Source organism: Molossus molossus, unplaced genomic scaffold (assembly GCF_014108415.1).
Source record: "Molossus molossus isolate mMolMol1 unplaced genomic scaffold, mMolMol1.p scaffold_m16_p_2, whole genome shotgun sequence".
Classification (NCBI taxonomy): Eukaryota; Metazoa; Chordata; class Mammalia; order Chiroptera; family Molossidae; genus Molossus; species Molossus molossus.
The window spans coordinates 41384771-41407333 of record NW_023425355.1 but is presented as its reverse complement, the minus strand read 5'-3'; the positions used below and the strand labels follow the sequence as shown (position 1 = coordinate 41407333).

General features: G+C 39.3%; 1 protein-coding gene across 1 annotated transcript in view; it reads left to right on the top strand.

Annotated features, from left to right (window-relative positions):
* AMOT (angiomotin) overlaps positions 1–22563 on the top strand; it is a 73234-nt gene that overhangs the window by 34215 nt on the left and 16456 nt on the right. Inside the window, exon 8 of the mRNA XM_036270807.1 lies at positions 7339–7484. Coding sequence (XP_036126700.1) covers positions 7339–7484 — 146 coding nt within the window. The remainder of the gene's footprint in view (positions 1–7338; positions 7485–22563) is intronic.

The following is a 22563-nucleotide window of genomic DNA, read 5'->3' as shown; positions in this document are numbered from 1 at the left end:
CTTAGCTATTGTAAATAGTGCTGCTATGAACATGGGGGTACATATATTCTTCCTGATTGGTGTTTCAGGCTTCTTAAGGTATATTCCCAGCAGTGTGATCACTGGGTCAAATGGAAGTTCAATTTTTAATTTTTTGAGGTAGCACCATATTGTTTTCCATAGCGGCTGCACCAGTCTGCATTCCCACCAGCAGTGTATTAGAGTCCCCTTTTCCCCACACCCTCGCCAACACTTGTTGTTTGATGATTTGTTGATGGCGGCCATTCTGACAGGTGTGAGGTGATACCTCATTGTTGTTTTAATTTGCATCTCTCTGATGATTAGTGATGTTGAGCATTTTTTCATATGTCTCTTGGCCATTTGTATGTCCTGTTTGGAGAGGTGTCTATTCAGCTCCTCTGCCCATTTTTTAATTGGGTTCTTTGTCTTCCTTTTGTGGAGTTGTATGAGCACTCTATATATATTGGAAATTAACCCCTTATCTGATACATCATTGGCAATGATGTTCTCCCATACAGTGGGTTGCCTTTCCATTTTGATGATTGTTTCTTTTGCTGTGCAGAAGCTTTTTAGTTTGATATAGTCCCATGTGTTCACTTTTTCCTTTGTTTCTGTTGCCTTAGGTGATGTATCAGTGAAAATTCTGCTCCGTATGATGTCCGAAATTTTGTTGCCTACATTTTCTTCTAGAATTTTTATGGATTCACGGGTCACATTTAAGTCTTTTATCCATTTCAAGTTTATTTTTGTGTATGGTGTAAGTTGATGGTCTAGTTTCATTTTTTTGCATGTAGCTGTCCAATTTTCCCAACACCATTTATTAAAGAGGCTGTCTTTACTCCACTGTATGCTCTTGCCACCTTTGTCAAATATTAATTGAGCGTATTGCCTTGGGTCCATTTCTGGGTTTTCAGTTCTGTTCCACTGGTCTATATGCCTGTTCTTGTGCCAGTACCAGGCTGTTTTGGTTACAGTCGCTTTGTAGTATAACCTGATATCTGGTATTGTGATCCCACCTACTTTGTTCTTCTTTTTCAAGATTCCAGCACCATTTATTAAAGAACCTGTCCTTACTCCACTGTGTGCTCTTGCCACCTTTGTCAAATATTAATTGAGCATATTGCCTTGGGTCCATTTCTGGGTTCTCTGTTCTGTTCCACTGCTCTATATGCCTGTTCTTGTGCCAGTTCCAGGCTGTTTTGAATACAGTGGCTTTGTAGTATAACCTGATATCTGGTAATGTGATGCCTTCAACTTTGTTCTTTTTTTTCAAGATTGATATGGCTGTTAGAAGTTTTTTTTTTGTTTTGTTTTTTTCCTCACCCGAGGATATTTTTCCATTTTTTGTACAGATAGAGTGGGAGGGAGAGAGAGGAAGGGAGAGAGAGAGAGAGAAACATCGACGTGAAGGGACACATCGAGTGGCTGCCACCCGCACGACCAACCAGGGCTGGGGACAAACTGCAACCGAAGTACATGCCCTTAGCGGGAACCGAACCCGGGTATCTCCGGACCGCAGGCCGACGCTCTAACCGCTGAGCCAAACCGGCCAGGGCTAGAAGTATTTTTGATTCCATACGAACTTTTGAAGTATTTGTTCTAGTTCTGTGAAGTATGTCGTTGGTATTTTGATGGGGATTGCATTGAATCTGTAGATTGCTTTGGGTAGTATGGACATTTTTTTTTTTTTAAATATTTTTTTCAGATAGAGTGGGAGGGAGAGAGAGAGAGAGAGGGAGAGAGAGAGAGAGAGAGAGAGAGACATCAACGTGAAAGGGACACATCGAGTGGTTGCCACCCTCACCACCCAACCAGGGCCGGGGACAAACAGCAACCGAGATATGTGCCCTCAGCGGGAACCGAACCTGGGTGTCTCTGGACCGCAGACTGACGCTCTAACTGCTGAGCCAAACCGGCCAGGGCTGGACATTTTAATAATGTTAATTCTTCCAATCAATGAACAATGTATGTGCTTCCACTTTTTTATATCTTACTCTATTTTTTTTTTTCAATGGCCTGTAGTTTTCTGCGAATAGGTCCTTTATTTCTTTGGTTAAGTTTATTCCTTGGTATCATAAGTTTTTTTTTTTTTTTTGCCACGATGGTAAATGAGATTATTTTTTTTTAGTTTCTCTTTCTGTGAGTTCATCCTTGGTGTATAAGAATCCTATCGATTTCTTCATGATAATTTTGTATACTACTACTTTGCCAAATTCATTTATTAAGTCTAGTAAATTTTTGATGGAATCTTTGAGGTTTTCTATGTATAGTATCATGTCATCTGCGAATAATGACAGTTTCACTTCCTCCTTTCCAATTTGGATCTTTTTTTTTTTTTTTTTTTTTTTTACCTGTCTGATTGCTGTGGCTAAGACTTCCAGTACTATGTTAAATAAGAGTGGTGAAAGTGGGCATCTTTGTCTTGTTCCTGTTCTTAAAGGAAATGCTTTTCATTTTTGCCCCTGGAGTATGACGTTGGCTGTAGGTCTTTCATATATGACCTTTATTATGTTGAGATATGATCTCTCTCTATTCCCAGATTGCTGAGCGTTTTTATCAGAAATGGGTGCTGGATTTTGTCGAATGCTTTTTTAGCGTCTATTGATATGATCATATGATTTTTACCTTTCATTCTGTTTATGTGGTGTATCACTTTTATTGATTTACGAATATTGTATCAGCCTTGCATTCCTGAGATGAATCCCCCTTACTCATGGTGAATAATTTTTTTTGATGTATTACTGGATTCAATTTGCTTGTATTTTGTTCAGGATTTTGACAGCTATGTTCATCAGGGATATCGGCCTGTAGTTTTCTATCTTTGTACTGTCTTTTTCTGGTTTTGTAATTAGAATTATGCTGGCCTCATAAAACAAGTTTGGAAGTCTTCGTTCTTCTTGAATTTTTTGAAATGATTTGAGGAGAATGGGTATGGATTCTTCTTTGAATGTTCGGTAAAATTCCCCCACGAAGCTCTCCGGGCCTGGGCTTTTGTTTGCTGGGAGAGACTTGATTACATCTTCAATTTATTTTGTTGTTACTGGTCTGTTCAAGTTTTCTATCTATTCCTGGTTCAGGTTTGGGAGACTGTGTTTCTTGAAATTTGTCCATTTCACTTAGATTTTCAAATTTGCTGCCATATAATTGTACATATTTGGTCAAAATTATTTGTATTTCTGTGGTGTCAGTTATTGTTTCTCCTCTTTCATTTCTGATTTTGTGTATTCGTGTTCTCTCTCTTTGTTTATTGATGTGTCTAGCTAAGGGTCCATCAATCTTGTTTATCTTTGCAAAGAACCACCTCTTTGTTTCATTGGTCTTTGAATTGTTTTTTTTTTTTGGTCTCCATGTCATTTATTTCTGCTCTGATCTTTACTATTTCCTTCCTTCTAGTTGCTTTGGGGTTTTCTTTCTAGTTCTTGAAGTTGTGAGGTTAGATAGTGTATTAGAAATTTTTCTTGCTTCTTGAGGTAGGCCTGTAGTGCTATGAACTTCCCTCTCAGAACTGCTTTCATTGCATCCCATAGATTTTGTGTTGTTGTGTGTTCATTTTCATTGGTTTCCAGGAAGTTTTTAACCCCTGATCTTCATGGTAACCCATTTATTGCTCAATAACATGCTGTTTAGCCTTCATGTTCTCAAATGTGTTTGCATGTTCTTGTTGGAATTGATTTCTAGATTCATGCCATTGTGATCTGAGAAAATGCTTAATATGATTTCAATCTTCTTGAACTTCTAGAGTCCTAGTTTGTGCCCTAACATGTCATCTATCTTTGACAATTTCCCATGTGCACTTTAGAAGAATGTGAATTCTGCAGTTTTGGGGTGTAATTCTCTGTAGATATCTATTAAATCCATTTGATCTAGCGCTGCATTTAGAGTCTGTGTTTCCTTGTTAAATTTTTTGTCTAGAAGATCTGTTCAGTGAAGTCTGTGGGGTATTGAAGTCCCCTGCTATGACTGTATTGCTGTTGATGTCTCCTTTGAAGTCCTCCAAAACATTTTTACTATATGTTGTTGCTCCTCTATGGGGTGCATATAGGTTTACCAAGGTTATATCTTCCTGTTGGATAGATCCTTTCAATAATATGTAGTGGCCTCCTTTGTCTCTAGTTATGGTCTTCATTTTGAAATCTACTTTATCAGATATGAGTATTGCTACACCAGTTTTTTTTTTTCTTCCATTTGCTTGGAATATTTTCCTCTATCCCTTTACTTTCAAACTATGTGAGTCTTTTGTTGTGAGGTAGGTTTCTTGTAAACAACATATATGTGGGTGACACTTTCTTATCCCATCAGCTACTCTGTGTCTTTTTATTGGAGCATTCAAACCATTTACATTTAAGGTGATAGTTGATATGTACTTATTTATTGCCATTTTTGTTTAGTGTGGTTTTATTTTTCTTCCTATTTCTTCTACTTATTACAGCAGTCCTTTTGGCATATCGAGTGGTGCTGGTTTGGTGTTAATATATTCCCTTAGCCTTTTTTTTTGTCTAGAATGCTCTTTATTTGACCTTCTATTTTGAATGGTAGCTTTTCTGGATAGAGTACTCTTGGATTCAGATCCATGTTTTTCATGACCTTGATTACTTCATACCACTCCCTTCTGGCCTGTAGTTTTGAGAAGTCAGCTGAGAGCCTTATGGGGTTTCCTTTGTAGGTAATCTGTTGCTTATCTCTTGCTGCCTTTAAGATTCTCTCTTTGTCTTTAATTTTTGGCATTTTAATTACTATGTGTTTTGGTGTGGGCCTGTTTGGGTTCTTCTTCCTTGGGGCTCTCTGTGCTTCTTGAACTTGAATGCCTTCTTCCCTCACCAAATTAGGAAAGTTTTCTGTCAGTATTTTTTTCAAATAAAATCTCTAACCCTTGCCCATTTTCTTCCTTTTCAGGGACTCCTATGATGGGAATGTTATTATGTTTCCAGTTGTCTCACAGTTCTCTTAAGCTGTCTTTCTGTTTTTTAATTGTTTTTTTTCCTTGTGGTTTTCTGATTGGTTGATTTTTTCTACCCTGTCTTCTAATTCACTGATCCGGTCCTCAGCTTCTTCTACTCTGCTTGTTAGTCCTTCCAATGTGTTCTTCATTCCTGCTATGTCACTCTTTTCCACTTGGTTGGTTTTCATTGTTTCTATATCTCTACTCATGATGCTGATGTCCTAACTCACGCTGTTGAGCTTCCTCAAGATCATGGCTTTGAACTCTTCCTCTGATCATTCGCTTAGCTGCATTTTATTGACCTCATCTTCAATAGAGTTGTCTTTTTCTTTCATTTGTGATTTGATTCTTTATTTCACCATTTTGGCTATCTCAGTGGATTTTGGAACCTGCTAAGTTTTCCCTGTGGATGTTGGTGTTCTGCTCTTTGTGGCTTCCTTTACTGGGTTTGGATGAGCCTGCGTGAGCACACTTTAAACACCACTCTCAAGTCTTACTTTTCAAGATTTGCTAGCCCAGGAAAGGTTCAGTTATCCTCTACCTTTTTCCTGGTGGCTAGTAGTCTCAGTTACTCAGTGCCTTGGAATGTAGCCATGAATTTGTGCATAAGAGGATTTCCAGAGGTTGGGATAGATGCTCATTAGTAATGATCCTCAATTTGCATTTCTTTGCCTCACCTGGGAAAGGCTGAATCTCCGGGGGGGGGGTGCTGTTTCCCACTGCTCAGGAAAGGAGCACACTCCCCACCATCCTTTGTGGCCACAACCCAGCAAACACTCTGAGCGCCCTCCAAATCACAGGTGTCCCCACAGAGTTCCAGCCCAGTCTGCCCTCCCTCTGCTGTAGCCCCCAGGTGAGTGGGCGTGGCTATTTTCGTGCTCTGTCTCTGCTCTCTGAGCTGTGGCGCAGACTTGGTCTTTATTCCCCAAGGGTGCTGCTCACAGCTAAGACTGCAGCTGTCTCTCGGCTCCCAGCCTGCCACCCTCTCATGCCTCTGCAGATCCTACCAGTTTCCCTGATTATATGGTCCTGTCCTGCTGAATTTTTGTTGCTTTTTTTCTGATTTGTTTTTATTTTACTTGTAATTCCCGTTTGGTCCTGGAGATTGTCTTTGTAGCTTCTATTCACTCCACCTCCATTTTCACATCTTCTATGCCTATCTTGTGCACAGCTGGGTAGCACAGGCCTTTCTGGTGCCCCTGTACCCTTTGGGTCCCGTGGGTAACTGGACAGCACAGTCCCTTTGGGGACCTGGCCTCATGCCTATGTTATGGGCTGCTGGGTAGCACAGGCCTCTCTGGTGCTTCAGCACCCCTCAGGTCCCACCAGTAACTGAATGGCACAGTCCCTGCTAGGTGACACAGGCCTCTCTGGTGCTTTAGCACCCCACAGGTCCCATGGGTAACTAGAGAGCACATTTCCTGCTGGGTCACACAGTCCTCCCTGGTGCCCTTGCACCTTGCAGCTCCTGAGAGCAGGTAGCTGGATAGCAGCAGTCTCTCTGGGGCTAGGGCTTCCCACTGCTCTTGTGGGCTACTGGACCACACAGGCCTCTGTGGAATCCCATGTCCCACTGCTGGCAGCTGGGGAGTGCTGCTGCCCAGTGGGGCTCAACTCCTGCTCAGCTTTTTCTGTAGTTTTTGGGGATGGGTCTCCGCTGCTGGTCTGTGCTTCTGTTGCCTGGGGATGGATGTCTGCTCCCCAGCCTCTGTTGCTGGGGTTATATCTCGACTCTGATCAGGTTGCTACTATGGGTGATGGTACTGGGCTCCGGGCTGTCTGCAGCTTCTGCAACCAGCACCTTGGGAGCTCCAGTACTGTGCACTGGTCTGTGTTGACACAGTGTCCACTGTCTGATGGTGTCAGGTGTGCTGGTGGGCTCAGGTTTCTGGGCTCTAGCCTCTTCTACTACCTCCTCCTAAGGAAGACCTGGGATCTTCCAAAATGATGGGAGTTCCCCAGGATTCAGGGAGAAGCTCCCTGAGGGGCCACTTACAGTGGTAGCTGGCTTATCCATTCCACAGCACAGGAACTTTCTGCTCCATGGCTCTGCACTGCTCGGGTTTGGTTGTCCACCTTCACGTCCACTCACACTCTCACACACTCACCCTCCCTCTGGTCCGGCCCGCCTCCATCTTAGATTCTGGGATCTCATCACAGTTTTTATATCTACTATCTCATTGCTTCTGTTCAGCAACCATTGTTAAGTGACTGTTCTTAACATACACAGTAAGCTAGTGATAGAGCCAATGTTAGAGTCCAGATCTTGGTTTCCTGTTTCATTTAGCTGTGTGTTAGAACACTGTAATGTTTAGCAATGGATATGATTGACAGTTGTGCTCCGGTAAGGTTTTGAGCCAGCTTTAGAATGGCAGTGTTGATATTTCATGTCCTTATAGATAAGGAAAGCCTGCGGGAGAAGGAGAAGCTTGAAGCTGAGCTGGCCACTGCCCGTTCTACCAATGAGGACCAAAGGCGACACATCGAAATCCGCGACCAGGCCCTGAGTAACGCCCAGGCCAAGGTCGTAAAGCTGGAGGAAGAGGTATGTTTAATTTCCTCAGGTAGCCTGAGGGTGGAAGAGTTGGGAAATCAATCCACTGGGGGCTCTCCATTTTGTTGAACTGGCAGTTGCACAGTCCTCCAACAAAAATGTACCATCTGCTACTTCTAGTTACAGCTGTGCTCATATGTGTGGCTTTTGATTTCTTTTCTCTGCAAGTTTCTTCCTTTGGCTCTAGAATAGAAAATCATCAAGGTCAAGGAGCAATTTCTATTTACTCATTCATATAATGAGCTAACGTCTTCCCCCGTAAGTTCTTACTATGTACCTTAGCTCTGCCTTAGGCCTATGGAATGAGTGGAAATATATATTCTTTCCATTACAAGGTTTTATTTTGGAAAGGTTAGAAAATGATTTCAGTTAATTTAAAGCACTCCAAGAATCTTAAAATCAGAATGGTCCTTGTCTCCCCATGCTCAGTGGGATGTTAGTCCCCTCAGTTAAAAAATGAATCTTGATGACTCTGCCTCTTGTTGTTGGACTTATTTTGCAAACTGATTTTAGATAAAAGCAATCTGAGATTGGAGTCTCAGACAAGATGAGATCCAGGGACAGTTTACATTTTATGACAGGCCAGAAGTTGTATCCTTGATCTTACTGTCTAGGTTTCTGGCATGTTAGGTATGTGGTGGGGTGAAGTTGTCAGTTGTTTGTGTGCAAGGATGGAGCCTTCCAAGTGCAAGGGCCCCAAAGCTACTAAGCATATGATTAATATGTATATGATTACTCTTCATGTAGATGTTACTGGATTTCAACATTAAGCTGGGTTTGTGTGAAATAGAGAGAGCTTTTCTGCTGGCTTGTCATTAATTGATCTTGGATGTCAGTTTTCATTGTATTGAGTACTGCTAACCCTTAGATGTTTTGCACTTCAGGGAATTGGTGTGTTCCAGCAAAAAAAAAAAAAAGTGCTAAAGTATAACTTGGTAAAGAAAATTTCATGTCGCACTGATTTATCTATCTTAAAATTTGAATTGCTTAAGACAAAAAGTAACCCCCATTAAAACAAGTTGAAAGCTTTATAAACTTGAGACCAAAATGTTTAAAGAACAAGCCTTCACTTGACCTTCTGGCTATTTTATGTGAGGTATCTTTCCTACCTTCACTCATTGCTTGTTCCTCTCTTTCTCATTAAAAATGGTTCTAGTTCCTAGAGATCTGACTTACAGGTATACTTTGCTTCCTTTTCTGGGTATTAAAATACTTGTTGGAGCTCAGTTGTGGGTTTATACTTTTTTAGTAGGTAATACCATCTAACCCATGAAGTCCTTTAACCTGAATTGCTTAATTGTTAAACTTCAGGTTATATAAAATTAGTCTCATGTCCTGCTTCATGAGTTGTCCACATCAGAAATACCACTAAGATACTTAATTGTAAATGAAGAATACTTATTTATTCCTGGTGTCCAAGTCTAAGGAGCTTAGCACACCATTGAGCCTTTTACTATACCTCATATATACCCATCCTCCCTCTTTTTGCAAGGAAATCACAGAGTAAATCACAGGATGAGGACATGACTGTATTCTTTTAGAGAAAGGAATACTGAGAGATCCGCTGAGAATAAGTAGCTTGCTGGTGGTCACATGGCAAGTCTTGGGTAAAGCCAGGAATAAAACTGGAATCTCATGACTCTTCATTCCCTAGACCCTGCTGTCTTTCTCCCTGTCTGAGTCATGCTTTGGTTCGACGTTCAAAAAGAAAATGTGGGCACTTGTTCAGATTTAGTAACCTTTGCATTTTTATTTTAAAAAATTTCTTTACCCATTGGGTCCCTCTTTTTCAACACACTATGAGCAGCTTATTGAGACTGCTCTGAGGTTAGGGTATACAAAACAACCTTGCTCTGCCCCTCTAAGAAGGGCTCCCATCTAGCTGGAGATAAATGGGGACAAAGACTCTGCAACCATCTTGGTTTATGGTGTCTGAGGGCTCAGTGGTAACTGCTTATTAATTATGAAAGTAATATATAAGTTTGGAGAGGATGTCAATGTATAGTTCCCACTGGGCAGCCCTCACTGAAACAGTTATCTGAAATACATACATTTTTTTTAATTTTTTTATTTATTTTTTTGTTACAGATGTTTTTTTTTTTTTACCCCATTGGCACCCTCCTCCCCACCCTGCCCTCTCCCCTTCCCTGGCTTTGTTGTCCATGTCCATTGGTCATGCATACCTGCATATAAGTTCTGTGGTTTAGCTCCTCCCACCCCCAACCCCCTCTTCTGAGGGATATCAGTCTGTGCCCTACATGAAATACATACATTTCTGCTTTCAAATTTCTGAGGCTTTTCTGAGCATTTGTTCCAGGGACTTTTAGGTGTTTTCCAAGGGCCCTACCCCCAATTATATAGATTTAAAATTTATAATTTTTTTAAAATATGTTTTTATTGATTTTTTTTAGAGAGACAGGAAGGGAGAGAGAGAGAGAGAGAGAGAAACATTGATGTGAGAGAGAAACATTTATTGGCTGCCTCCTACATGCCCCTTCTTGGGGATTGAGCCAACAACCCTGGCATGTGTCCTGACTCAGAATCGGACCAGGACCTCTCAGTCCATGGGATGACACTCAATCTACTTAGCCACACCGGCTGGGCTACATTTTAAAATTTAAAGGAGAATTCCTAAATATTGGCCTAGAATTGATTGATGGCATCTAGTGGCCAGATATCTCAAATGAGCTCATCAGTTACTGTTAAAATTTTAGTCCTCAGCTAACCTGTACTTTCTCATGGAGTCTAGTAAAATTCTGAGTTGCTGGAGATGGAACATTTGATGGGGAAAGCAGGCTGGGATCCTTCTCCCCAACAGAATCCAGACACAGAGGCCATGTAATGTATTCTAGAGTCTCAAGTCAGATCACCTCTAGCACATAGAGAGGCTTGAAATCACGTCTCAAGGAAAATATACTGGTTCTTATTTTCCCATTTGTTTTAGCAGTCTATCAGAGCAAGGCCTGCTCATAGGTGGTGTTAGTCCTGTCTGCTCTGTAATATGCAAAGGAAAGCATCTTTTTCCCTTACCCTCAAACACAAGAATTGATCATTGAAATTTTGCTTTTCTGCTGTGACTCAACCCCCATTAGGCCTTGTTCTTCCTGGGGTAAAATTTTTAAGTATGGAACATTAGGGAGGTTTGTAAGGTGAATAGGTAGGTCTGGAACTAATCTAGTAAGGAGTCTTTATTATGATTCCTTAACAAAATTAGTAAACATTTCTAAGTCAAGAAGAGTATTGTGAGTAGAAAATATATCCCTCTCTCTGAGATGGCTCAAGTAAGGTAATGTTTGAAGTTAGAGGGATATGTCAGATGCCTGCCTATGTCTCATATAAACAAATAATTTTTTTTATTGCTTACAAATGGCTGCATGAATTTTCCTTAGATGTTCTCCCAAAGAAAACCCCTTTAGTGTACTTAGAAAATGAGAAGTAGGGACATTTACCCAAATTAAGCCTTTTGTCTAGTAAATATTTTGTTAGCCTACTAAGTACAAGGTCGTTCAAGTAACTGTTTTGCACTTCATCAAGATGGTCACGTCATTATATATGTCAAACCATTATATCATACACCTGAAACTAATACACGTTATATGTCAATTATATCTCAATTTAAAAAAGATTATCAGGGAAATATTATGACTAATTTAATGGTCTGAGGACCCTTGCATACATTTATGCATCTTTCATATATTTATGTATTTTTCTTTTTGCAGTCAAGTCTTTTTGTTTTTTAATTAATTTACTTATTTTTGTTACAGATGTTTCTCCTTTTTTCCCAACTGATTCCCCCTTCCCCTCCCTCCTCACCCTGTCCCCACCCTTGTTGTCCATGTCCATTGTTCATACATACATGCATATAAGTTCTGTGGTTTATCTCTCCCTCCCACCCCCTCTTCAGGGGATTGTCAGTCTGCACCCCAATTCCACGTCTCTGGGACTATCCCGTTCCTCAGACTCTTATGTTCACTATATTTCACAAGTAAGTGAAATCATGTGATATTTGTCTTTCTCTGCTTGGCTTGTTTCGCTTAGGATAATACTTTCCAGGTCCCTCAATGTCTTCTCAAAGGATAAGAGATCTTTCTTTCTTACAGCTGCATAATACTCCATTGTGTATATGTACCACAGCTTTTTTATCCATTCATCTACTGATGGACACTTGGGCTGTTTCCAGATCTTAGCAATCGTAAATAGTGCTGCTATGAACATAGGGGTACATATATTCTTTCTGAAAGGTGGCAAGAGCATACAGTGGAATAAAGACAGCCTCTTTTACAAATGGTGTTGGGAAAATTGGACCGCTATATGCAGAAAAATAAAACTAAACCATCAACTTACACCATACACAAAAATAAACTCAAAATGGATTAAAGACTTAAATATGACTCAGGAATCCATAAAAATCCTAGAATAAACTGTAGGCAACAAAATTTCAGACATCATACACTGCAGAATTTTCACGGATACATCACCTAAGGCAACAGAAACAAAGGAGAAAATAAACACATGGGACTACATCAAACTCAAAAGTTTCTACACAGCAAAAGATACAATAATCAAAATGGAAAGGCAACCCACTGTATGGGATAGCATAATTACCAATGATACATCAGATAAGGGGTTAATTTCAAAAACATATAGAGTGCTCATACAACTCTACAAAAGGAAGACAAAGAACCCAATTAGAAAATGGGCAGCCCTGGCCGGTTTGGCTCAGCGGTTAGAGCGTCCGCCTGCGGTCTGGAGAAAATGGGCAGAGGATCTAAATAGACACCTCTCCAAACATACAAATGGCTAAGAGACATATGAAAAAATGGTCAACATCAGTAATCATCAGAGTGATGCAAATTAAAACAATAATGAGGTATCACCTCACACCTGTCAGAATGGCTGCCATCTACAAATCATCAAACAAGTGTTGGCGAGGCTGTGGAGAAAAGGGGACTCTAGTACACTGCTGGTGGGAATGCATACTGGTGCAGCCTCTATGTAAAACAATATGGTGTTACCTCAAAAAATTAAAAAATGAACTTCTATTTGACCCAGTGATTCCACTTCTAGGAATATACCTTATGTATTTTTCTTTATGAAGTCATCATTTAGATGCTTTTCCTGAAATCCATTCCATCTTTCAAATCCCATTAAGTCTCTCGCCCATGATACACTATTCTCTGTGTTCTAAGCTCTTCACAAAAATGGTACCTCAGGCTTACAGAGAACTTTCTCCCTTAATCACAACTTCTTCTTCGAAGTTCAGCACAGATTCTCTCATGGATCCTACTCTTCTGACACGGAGAGAGGTATCTTGCCAGGAAGGGGATAGCACTCTAGCTAAAGAGCAGACCTTTTCTTTTTGTGAGTCACTACGATCCATAGGTCTTCAGCTTATGCATCACGCCGCCAGCTGAGGCAACTGGTGCCTTTCCATCCTTGCCCTTATCTTTCCGGACACGTAGGTCCTATTGAAGTGGAGGCTCATTAAACTCCAAGTCAAAAGAACTTTGTGTCCTACAGCAACCGTGGTATTTTCCCATTCAAAGAGACCTTTCCCTGCCCCCACTAATTTGACCTAAATGGAGAGTTTCGACAGATGCCTGGCATATTCACTCACAAGGCTCAAGGCAGACCAGGCTTCTGGCTGGCCTGCTGTCTTATGATCCAGAGTTGAGCCACCACTTGGGTAATTGTTTTAGGGATGATGGGAAAAAGGCCTTGGCAAGATCAAAGAGGGACGATGCAGTGGGTGGGCTGCTTACTGAGCAAAGTGCACAGGAAGGAACAGAGTGGAATGTGGGAGAGCTGGCAGAAAGATCCAGTGAGTCTTGTTCTTTAGCTTTAGGCAAAAATTATAGCCACAGAGATTCAGGAAAAAGGGGCCCAAGTGTTAACCTTTTCTGAACTACAGTGGCTGGTGATGATTTAGAAATCACAGTGATAATTCTTAGTGGCAATGCATTTTCCAGAGCCTTTTGCCACTCCACTCAATTCTCCAAACTAAATTCATATTGTTTCACTACATTTCCACCATTAACTATATATGGCTAGTTTTCTATTATTTCTAGATTCCTTGCCACTTATTTGATTTAACTTTTTTTGTTTGTTTGTTTTAGAGATGTATAATTGTCTGCTATCATACCTATCCACATAGTACCACAACTAGTCTCCTTGTTTTTTAATATTAAAGGAAGATGTTTTAGGCATAGATATTTATATGGCTAATCCAAAATACTCTTCAAACAATAATATTTTGTTGATGTAGGTAAGACTCACACAATAGTTTTTGGTTTTTAACAGCATAATCTTTTTTAAAATTTATTTTTGTTACAGATGTTTCTCCTTTTCCCCCACATTGACACCCTCCTTCCCACACCCCACCCCCAGCATTGTTGTCTATGTCCATCGGTTACACATACATGCATATAAGTTCTTCAGTTTATCTCATCCCTCCCACCCCCTCACCCCCACCCTTCTCCTCTGAGGTTTGTATACAATACTTTTGTTGGATTATAAATGTGGATAGAAGAGCTGAGGGTGTGAATTGCATATGTATTTAGAGTGTTATAGGAATTCAGATAAAGTATATATCCACTATGAATCTTCCAGAATGATCTGATGACTTTTTGAATTATTCGAAGGATACTTCATCTAAGCATGACATTTCCCATATTCATGGCAGCATATTTTCTTTGAAATAGATGTTGCTCCATCTAATATGTTAAGAAATTATGTCCCCACCCCAGAGAGAGATGGATTGACATCTCAGAGTTTGATTTTCTCAGTTTTTCCCAATTACTTTGGCTTTTGAAATTCACAGATTTGAAGCCCCATGTATTTTTCTTTAGTCTCTTTAGCAGAATGAGCTTCATTCCCATGGTAGCAAGTTTCTAGAGATGGTTTCTACTCTTTAATTATTTTAATATCCACCAGTAGACCACAGTCTCTTGGCAATGGACAGAGGCAGCTTCTAATACCAGGGTAGTGTTTCCAAATTGCTTCAGAGGGAACTCTTACTTGTAGCCAGGGACTTCTGGATAAGGCTAAATCAAGTCAAACAGAAATCATTGAAAGTGCATGGAGTTGCATAAAGAAGAGGAGCAAAGAAAACACACTTCACTTGTGACATTTGTAATACAGTATATGTTTGGAGTTGTAGGCAATAGATGGGATAATGAAAATCAGACATAATGAAAGATGTTCTCTGTGGCACTGGACTAAGTTCTGTATTATTAGTCTCAGTGTCCGTTAACCAATGGAATGTTCGTATATGTTGGTGTTCATCTAGTTAGTAATAATAGTGCACTCCTTCTACCTATCCATCTATACATTCCTTTATGATTTATTAAGACTTAATTTTCTAGAGCATTTGTAGGTCCACAGCAAAATTAAGAGGAAGGTACAGAGATTTTTCATATTCCCACTGCCACCCACACACATGCTTAGCCTCACATTATCAACATCCTCCATCAGAGTGGTACATTTGTTACAATTGATGAACCTATTTGACTCATCATGATCACCCAAAATTTATAGTTTACATTATGGTTTATTCTTGGACTTGTACGTTCTATGGGTTTGCATAAATACAGGTGTGGGCAAAAGTACATTTATAGTTGTTTGTATGGAAAATAATACAATAACTAACAAATAATACAAGAATAAGTGGTGTTTTGCATACTCACAACTACAAACCTATTTTTGCCCACATGTGTATATCATGACATATATCCATCAGTATGGTATCATACATAGTATTTCACTACCCGAACAAGCCTCTGTATTTTACCTATTTATTTCTACCCCCAATATATTTTTAAACATTTAGAAAATATTTCCAAATATATTATTGTGCCCCACTCTATAAATCTTTTAAGTTTTATCTTCTTTAGACAGATTAGGAAATTAAAGTGTGCACAGATTATACAGTTAGTGATAAATCTAGTAGAAAACCTAAATCTCTTAATTGTAAAATATCTCACCCTATGGCCAAGAGACATATGAAGAAATGCTCAACATCACTAATCATCAGAGAGATGCAAATTAAAACAACAATGAGGTATCACCTCACACCTGTCAGAATGGCCGCCATCAACAAATCATCAAACAACAAGTGTTGGCGAAGGTGTGAAGAAAAGGGGACTCTAGTACACTGCTGGTGGGAATGCAGACTGGTGCAGCCACTATGGAAAACAATATGGTGTTACCTCAAAAAATTAAAGATTGAATTGCCATTTGACCCAGTGATCCCACTTCTAGGAATATACCCTAAGAAGCCTGAAACACCAATCAGAAAGAATATATGTACACCCATGTTCATAGCAGCACTATTTACAATAGCTAAGATCTGGAAGCAGACCAAGTGTCCATCAGTAGACGAATGGATAAAAAAGCTGTGGTACATATACCCAATGGAGTACTATGCAGCTGTAAGAAAGAAAGATCTCTTATCCTTTGAGATGACATGGAAGGACCTGGAAAGTATTATCCTAAGCAAAACAAGCCAAGCAGAGAAAGACAAATATCATATGATCTCACATATGTAGAATGTAATGAACATAACAGTCTGAGAAACAGGGTAGTCCCAGAAATGTGGCAGTAGGGAACAGACTGACAATCCCCAGAAGAGGAGGTTGGGGGGAGTGATAAACCACAGAACTTATATGCATGTATGCATAACTAATGGACATGGACAACAAAGTTGGGGACGGAGTGGGGAGGGAGGGGGAGGAGGATGTCAACGGGGGAAAAAAAGAGAAACATCTGTAACAAAAATTAATTAATTAATTAAAATAATAAAATAAAATATCTCACCCTATGCTTTGTCCACCAGTGAATAAATGGAAAAGGTTAATTATTAAATCACTTCCTTGAAAAATTACTGAGACAAATGGGTAGGTTTGGGGGCCCTAGAAATAATTTTTTATATAGCCATCCTTTAAATAATAAATTTGAAAGACATCCAAGAGTTGTTGGAAGGAGGGAAGAGATGCCATCACATGGTATTCATTTGCAGGGATCAGATTTTCCTGAGTCAGAAGCGGGTTAAGAGATCTGCCAAATGCTTGGGAATGGGTTCAAATTGTTTTAGATGTGCAATGGAAAAGTATGATTGATTGAACTCAATAGTATTTGTTCTATTCTTCAATAGGTTGCTTTCCTGATATTCTTTGTCCCAGTTTTCCCCTTTTAAAACTTATCTCTTAATAGGAATTATTTGAAACCGTTATCTTCACTTGCGAAGCAAAGTCAATACATTTAACAATGTGTGTGTTTATTGTTTGTTTATTTGCAGTTAGCTAAGCAATGCTATGCTCATAGTTGTTTTTGTATTTGATAGTTATTTAATATTAACTGGTCACCAAGAGTATAGTGAGCAGAGAATTAGAACTAGAACCTAAGAGATATATAAAGGAAAATAGAATGACCCTGGCCTTAAGTGGCTTATAGGATACTGCCCTCCAATGGAGTAGGGACTTTGTCTTGCTTTCCATTGGATCACTACTACTTTCAGATGTAAAGTAAGGCCTGGCATGTGATAAGCATTCAGTAAATATCTGTTGAATGAATGAATGAATGAATTAATTAATTAATTAATTAATTAATTAATATATACATGAATTAAATCTTATAAAATGATTGCTAACAGAGTACACATTATGTATGAAAAGCATAATCAGGAAGAGCAACAATCAGGGTCAGGTAGGATTATTTAAGGAAGAACTCCTGGAGAATTTATTGATGAAAGTTGAAGAAATTATCAGACTGGTACAAAGGTTGATCGTTTACATTATAGGCCTGGTCAAATTTTAAGGCAGTAGCAGCCTAGAATATTGGTAAAGGCATTTTCAAGAGCCATACTTAGGCTGTTAATACTTAATTTAAGAGTAGACTGTGGGTGAATCAAAAAGCATTGAGTAGTTTGAGATACAGATGAGAGAGAAGGCCTCCTGTCTAAAGAAGTGAGAAAAGAGGTATAAAAGTACCTTGAATATAGAAGGTACCTAATCGATACTACTTGAGTAGGTTGATTGTGTTCTTAAATAAGGCAATTTCATAATGTACTACTTGGGAATTCTGTTATAGCAACTGTATATGGGATGGATTGTGTGTGTGTGTACATGTGTGTTTGTGTGTAGAAAGGAGAAGGAAACTGAAAGTAAGAAGATATATTAGGTTATTATAATAAATCAGTTGCAAAAAGAGGATAAACTGTAGACTATAAAAATATAAGGAAATGAAAGAATGTGAGAGTTATTAGTTAGAATTAAGACATAGTCATAGATGGGACATGGTAGACAAAGGAAAGCGAGAAGAATAGTAATTCCAAAATTTTGAGAATGGAAAAATAGGATAAGTAATGATAATGACTGAACTATCCAAAGGACAGCATTTTGGGGGAAGATGAAAGTAGTCTGACACATACTAAGTGTCAGAGTGAAAAATCTTGTACTCAGCTAGAGGTCTGTGATGAAAGAGAGCATGATAGCCTTAAAAATAGGAATACACATAGCTGTTGAAAGTGCAGCATGGCCCAGCCTGTGTGTGGCTCAGTGGTTGAGTGTTGACCCATGCATCAAGAGGTTGCTGGTTCGATTCCCATTCAGGGCACATGCCCAGGTTGTGGACCCGATTCCTAGTGGGTGACATGCAGGAGGTGGCCAATTGATGTTCTCTCTGATCAATGTTTCTTTTTTTTTCTTTTTTTCAATTTTTATTTTATTTTTTTCCCAATTTTTATTTATTTTTGTTACAGATGTTTCTCCTCCCCCCACCAGATACCCTCCTCCCCATCTCGACCCCCACCCTCCACCCCCAGCATTGTTTATTTTTTAAAATTTATTTATTTTTGTTACAGATGTTTCTCCTTTTCCCCCCACTAATTTCCCCCTCCCCCTCTATCCCCGCCCTGTCCTCAGCTTTGTTGTCCATGTCCATTGTTCATGCACACATGCATGGAAGTTCTGTGGTTTATCTCTCCTTCACCACCCCATCTTCTGGAGATTGTCAGTCTGTACCCCACTTCCATGTCTCTGGGCCTACCCCATTCTTCAGACTGTTATGTTCATTATATTCCACAAATAAGTGAGATCAACACCAATCAGAAAGAATATATGTATCCCCATGTTCATAACAGCACTATTTACAATAGCTAAGATCTGGAAACAGTCAAAGTGTCCATCAGTAGACGAATGGATGAAAAAGCAGTGGTACATATACACAGTGGAGTACAATGCAGCTGTAAGAAAGATCTCTTATCCTTTGAGATGACATGGAGGGACCTGAAAGTATTATCCTAAGCGAAACAAGCCAAACAAAGACAAGTATCACCTCATCAATGTTTCTATCTTTCTCTCCCTCTCCTTACCTCTCTCTCTAAAATCAATAAAGAAAAATAAAATAAAAAAAAATAAAGTGCAGCATGAAGGAGATCTCCAGTAATGCTGAGGGGTTGAACAAAGTTTTTCAAGCTCAGTATTGTTGACATTTGATGCCAGATAATTCTTTGGTTGTAGTGGTAGAGGAGGTGCCCTGTGTGCTGTGAGATGTTTAGCAGTATCCCTGGCTTCTACCCATGTGATGCTAGTAACAACCTACCCCCAACTATAACAACCAAAACTGTCTCCACACATTGCTAAATGTTTCCTGGAAGTAAAATCACCCCAGATAAGAACCACTGGTATAGAGGCAAAAGAATAAAACTACCATAGATTGGCCCTTTGGGGTATAGCAGAAGGTGGGGAATGAGTTTGGAAGGGAAGGTGGGTCTAAATAATTAAGACAGAAAGAGTGATTTAAGGAACCACATTAGGAAACAGTTAGGAAAATCAAGGTAAAGGGGGCTTTGACAAGTTTTTGAAAAGTGGCATTTGGTAAGAAAACTTAAATAGATGGAATGATTTCCCCCATTTACTGACTATCTGGGGGGAATTTGGTTTAAATGATGGATTTACCTGGCTTCTTCTAGGGACCTATGGGTACTTGTCTCTAGACCTGAGTCCCTACCTTGCTTGGCTTTGGAAACTTTTCAAGTGAACTTTTACTTCCCTGAACACTGAAAACATAGAAAAATAAATCATCTGAAATCTTGTGGAGATTATACACATTCATGTTCCGTCTCTTTCATGCATGTACATACACAAAAACTAAGGCAGGACTTTTTTTTTTTTTAATCTTCAAGAGTGTGTCAGTAAAGAATTCTAGGATCTCATTTTTCCTTAGACTTCTTATTCATTGGTCAGCGTTGACGGTGAAAAGGGGAAGCTTAGAGACATAAAATATTTGTGAATTAAAAGTCTATTAGAGAACTTCTTCGATCATCAGTCTATCCCAGTGCTGTTTTAACTTCTTAAAACCTAGTGCACAAGGTGTTCTCACGAGTCAGAATGCTAGATCTGATGGCAGTAAGGGATGAAATACCATGGGGTCCTCAGGAATCTTAAATTATGTAACCATGCTGAAATGCTGAAGTGTCAAGTGTGAAAAAATGATGGAACGAGGTAAGATGAGAGGCCCATTCTCTAGGGACAATAGACAACATTCTTTTCGAGAAATGAAGTTTTATGTGAAATGCCAGTATATAAAACATGTATCAGAGGAACCATTTGATACAAACTCACCCACCATAGTGGCCTCTGAAGCACTCCACAACACACTAGGACTCTGGAACACAGTTTGAAAGCTCCAGGGGCTGGCACTTTATCTGTAAAGGACCAGAGAGTAAATATTTTTAGTTTTGTGGGCCATACAGTTTCTTTTGCAACTACAACTGGTCAACTCTGCCATTATTGCAGGAAGGCAGCTATAGCCAATACATAAGTGAATGGGCATGGCTGGATTTGGCTCATTGCTGACCATTTCAGTTTGCTGACTTCTAAACCCCCCCTCATTTTTTTTTTTTTTTTTTTTACAAATGGAATTCTGAGACTGAAAACAGGTAAGCAAATTACCGTTAAGAGTAGAGCTAGGCCCTGGCTGGTTTGGCTCAGCGGTTGGAGCGTTGGCCTGTGGACCAGAGAGTCCCAGGTTTGGTTCCCGCTAGGAGCACATACCAATGAATGAATAAATAAATAAATAAATAAATAAATAAATAAGTAAAATAAAGAGTAGAGCTAGGACTAGAATTCATGTCTCCTGATTACCTTGTTCCTTTCCCTTTTATTTTGCTGTCAAATAAAAATTTGATATGTATCTGTGTGTGTGTGTGTGTGTGTAAGCATACATTTTGTATATATGGTGTGGTTTGCGTTCCACCTAAGGGTCTTTAAACAATACCTCCAACCATAGGTAAAGTATTTATTTCTCCTAAAGTGGAGGTGCCCCTAAATCATGTCATTTTGAAAGAATAAGGGATCCTGGCAGTTACTCATTAATTGGTTTTAATTGTATCACCAATGAAGGGCCTTGCCCTATAAAGATATCTGAAGCTGTATTTCATGAGGCCTAATGTTATATGCCTAAATTTACATACTAGTGAGTGAGAAGGCCAAGATTTAGACTTGGACCACCTAAGGCCAGAGCTCATGACCTTTACCTTTTTATTATATTACCTCTTTCATTATTTACCTAAGAAGTAACCACTGACATTTCTGAAGGCATTGGAAGGTGAAGTTGAGAGTCCGGAATATCCCACTTACTGATCTAACATTTCAGAAGCCCAGCACAGGAGATGAGTTTATAGAGAAGAGACAGAAAGAAGGGATTTATCATGATGGAGGTAAAAGTGAACCATGTAACATCTGGGATAGTGGAGGATTTAATAAATCATATAGACTTGTGTTCCTTTCTACATATTGATGAGATCTAGAAAATAGAGAATCTAACTTAGAAGATAGTTGACTTTGTTGATTGCATTTATACGGTCTTGCATTGGTAGCATCCAAGAGTTGTCTTTTTCTATCCTTACTTATTTAGAGATTAGGCATTTACTAGATGATCATAGTGTTTATGAGTGAGCTACACTCTTTCTCTTTTAAAAGGAGGTAGAAGAATTATGCCAGCAACAGAGGTCCTTGTACCTTGTGGGAAATCATTCCAGTGGCAAAGAAAGCGTAATGGGATTATTCTTAGCCTGCTTTGTGGAAGTTTTCTGATCTGCATGCCTATCTTCAGCCAACTCAGAAAACTCTGCTTCTTTACTGTTTTTCGCTTTCAGAGGGGTGGCTCAGCAACAGAAATTGCTGAGGATACTTTTGGTAAGATATTGAGATTTACTTCCTGAAGAAAGGCAGAGCATGGAGAAATTCACCTGACCCTGGGCTGTTTATTATTCAGCTCTCTGAGTTTACATTGCAGTACTTTACCATCAAGGCAAGAACTGCATGCTATCTAACTTTAATTGTGTTTAAGTATAACTGCTGTAAACCCCAGTAATTATAGTTAACATTCTCTACATTAACATTGCACTGCTCCCCTAGGGTTTTCAGAGTGATTCACAAATAAATGCATTCAACTTTGAAAAGCCAATGAGGATTATAGAACCCAAAAGGTGAAGGATAGAGGATATTTCCTGCTATCCAATTATTCAAAATTTAGTAAATAGGAAGGCAGAGGCATCCACGGCCTCAGGGTCTTCATTTCCCTAGTCAGTGTGGTCACAAATAAATAGTCATATATCCAAGGAAAGGAAAGTTTAAGCTTATTGAGAAAAAGAGAATGATGCTTTTTGTTTGTTGGTTTGTTTTATTTCTTAGGTAAAAGTCTAATGTATAAAATCATCTAGATTTATAATTCACCTCATCTAGTTTATAATGTTAGATTGAACTAGGCCCTAAATTGGAATTGAACTTTCTCCAGACCTGTGATATGTTTTGGCTCAATGACTGAAAAAAGAAAATAGTATTAATAACATGGTCAAAAGGAAATTCATGAATTCATCTAAACTGTAACTGTTTCAACAAATTTCCAAACCTTTGAGCTACCTAGGCAGACAGTTTCAATGTAAGAGGTTACCCACTCTACCAGTGCCCATACGCATTTAGCTGGGGCCAAGGCAGCATAACCTGACATAGATCCTACTGATGAAAATAGTTTGGTGAAGATATAGAGATGGAGAAGGAGGAAGAGATAA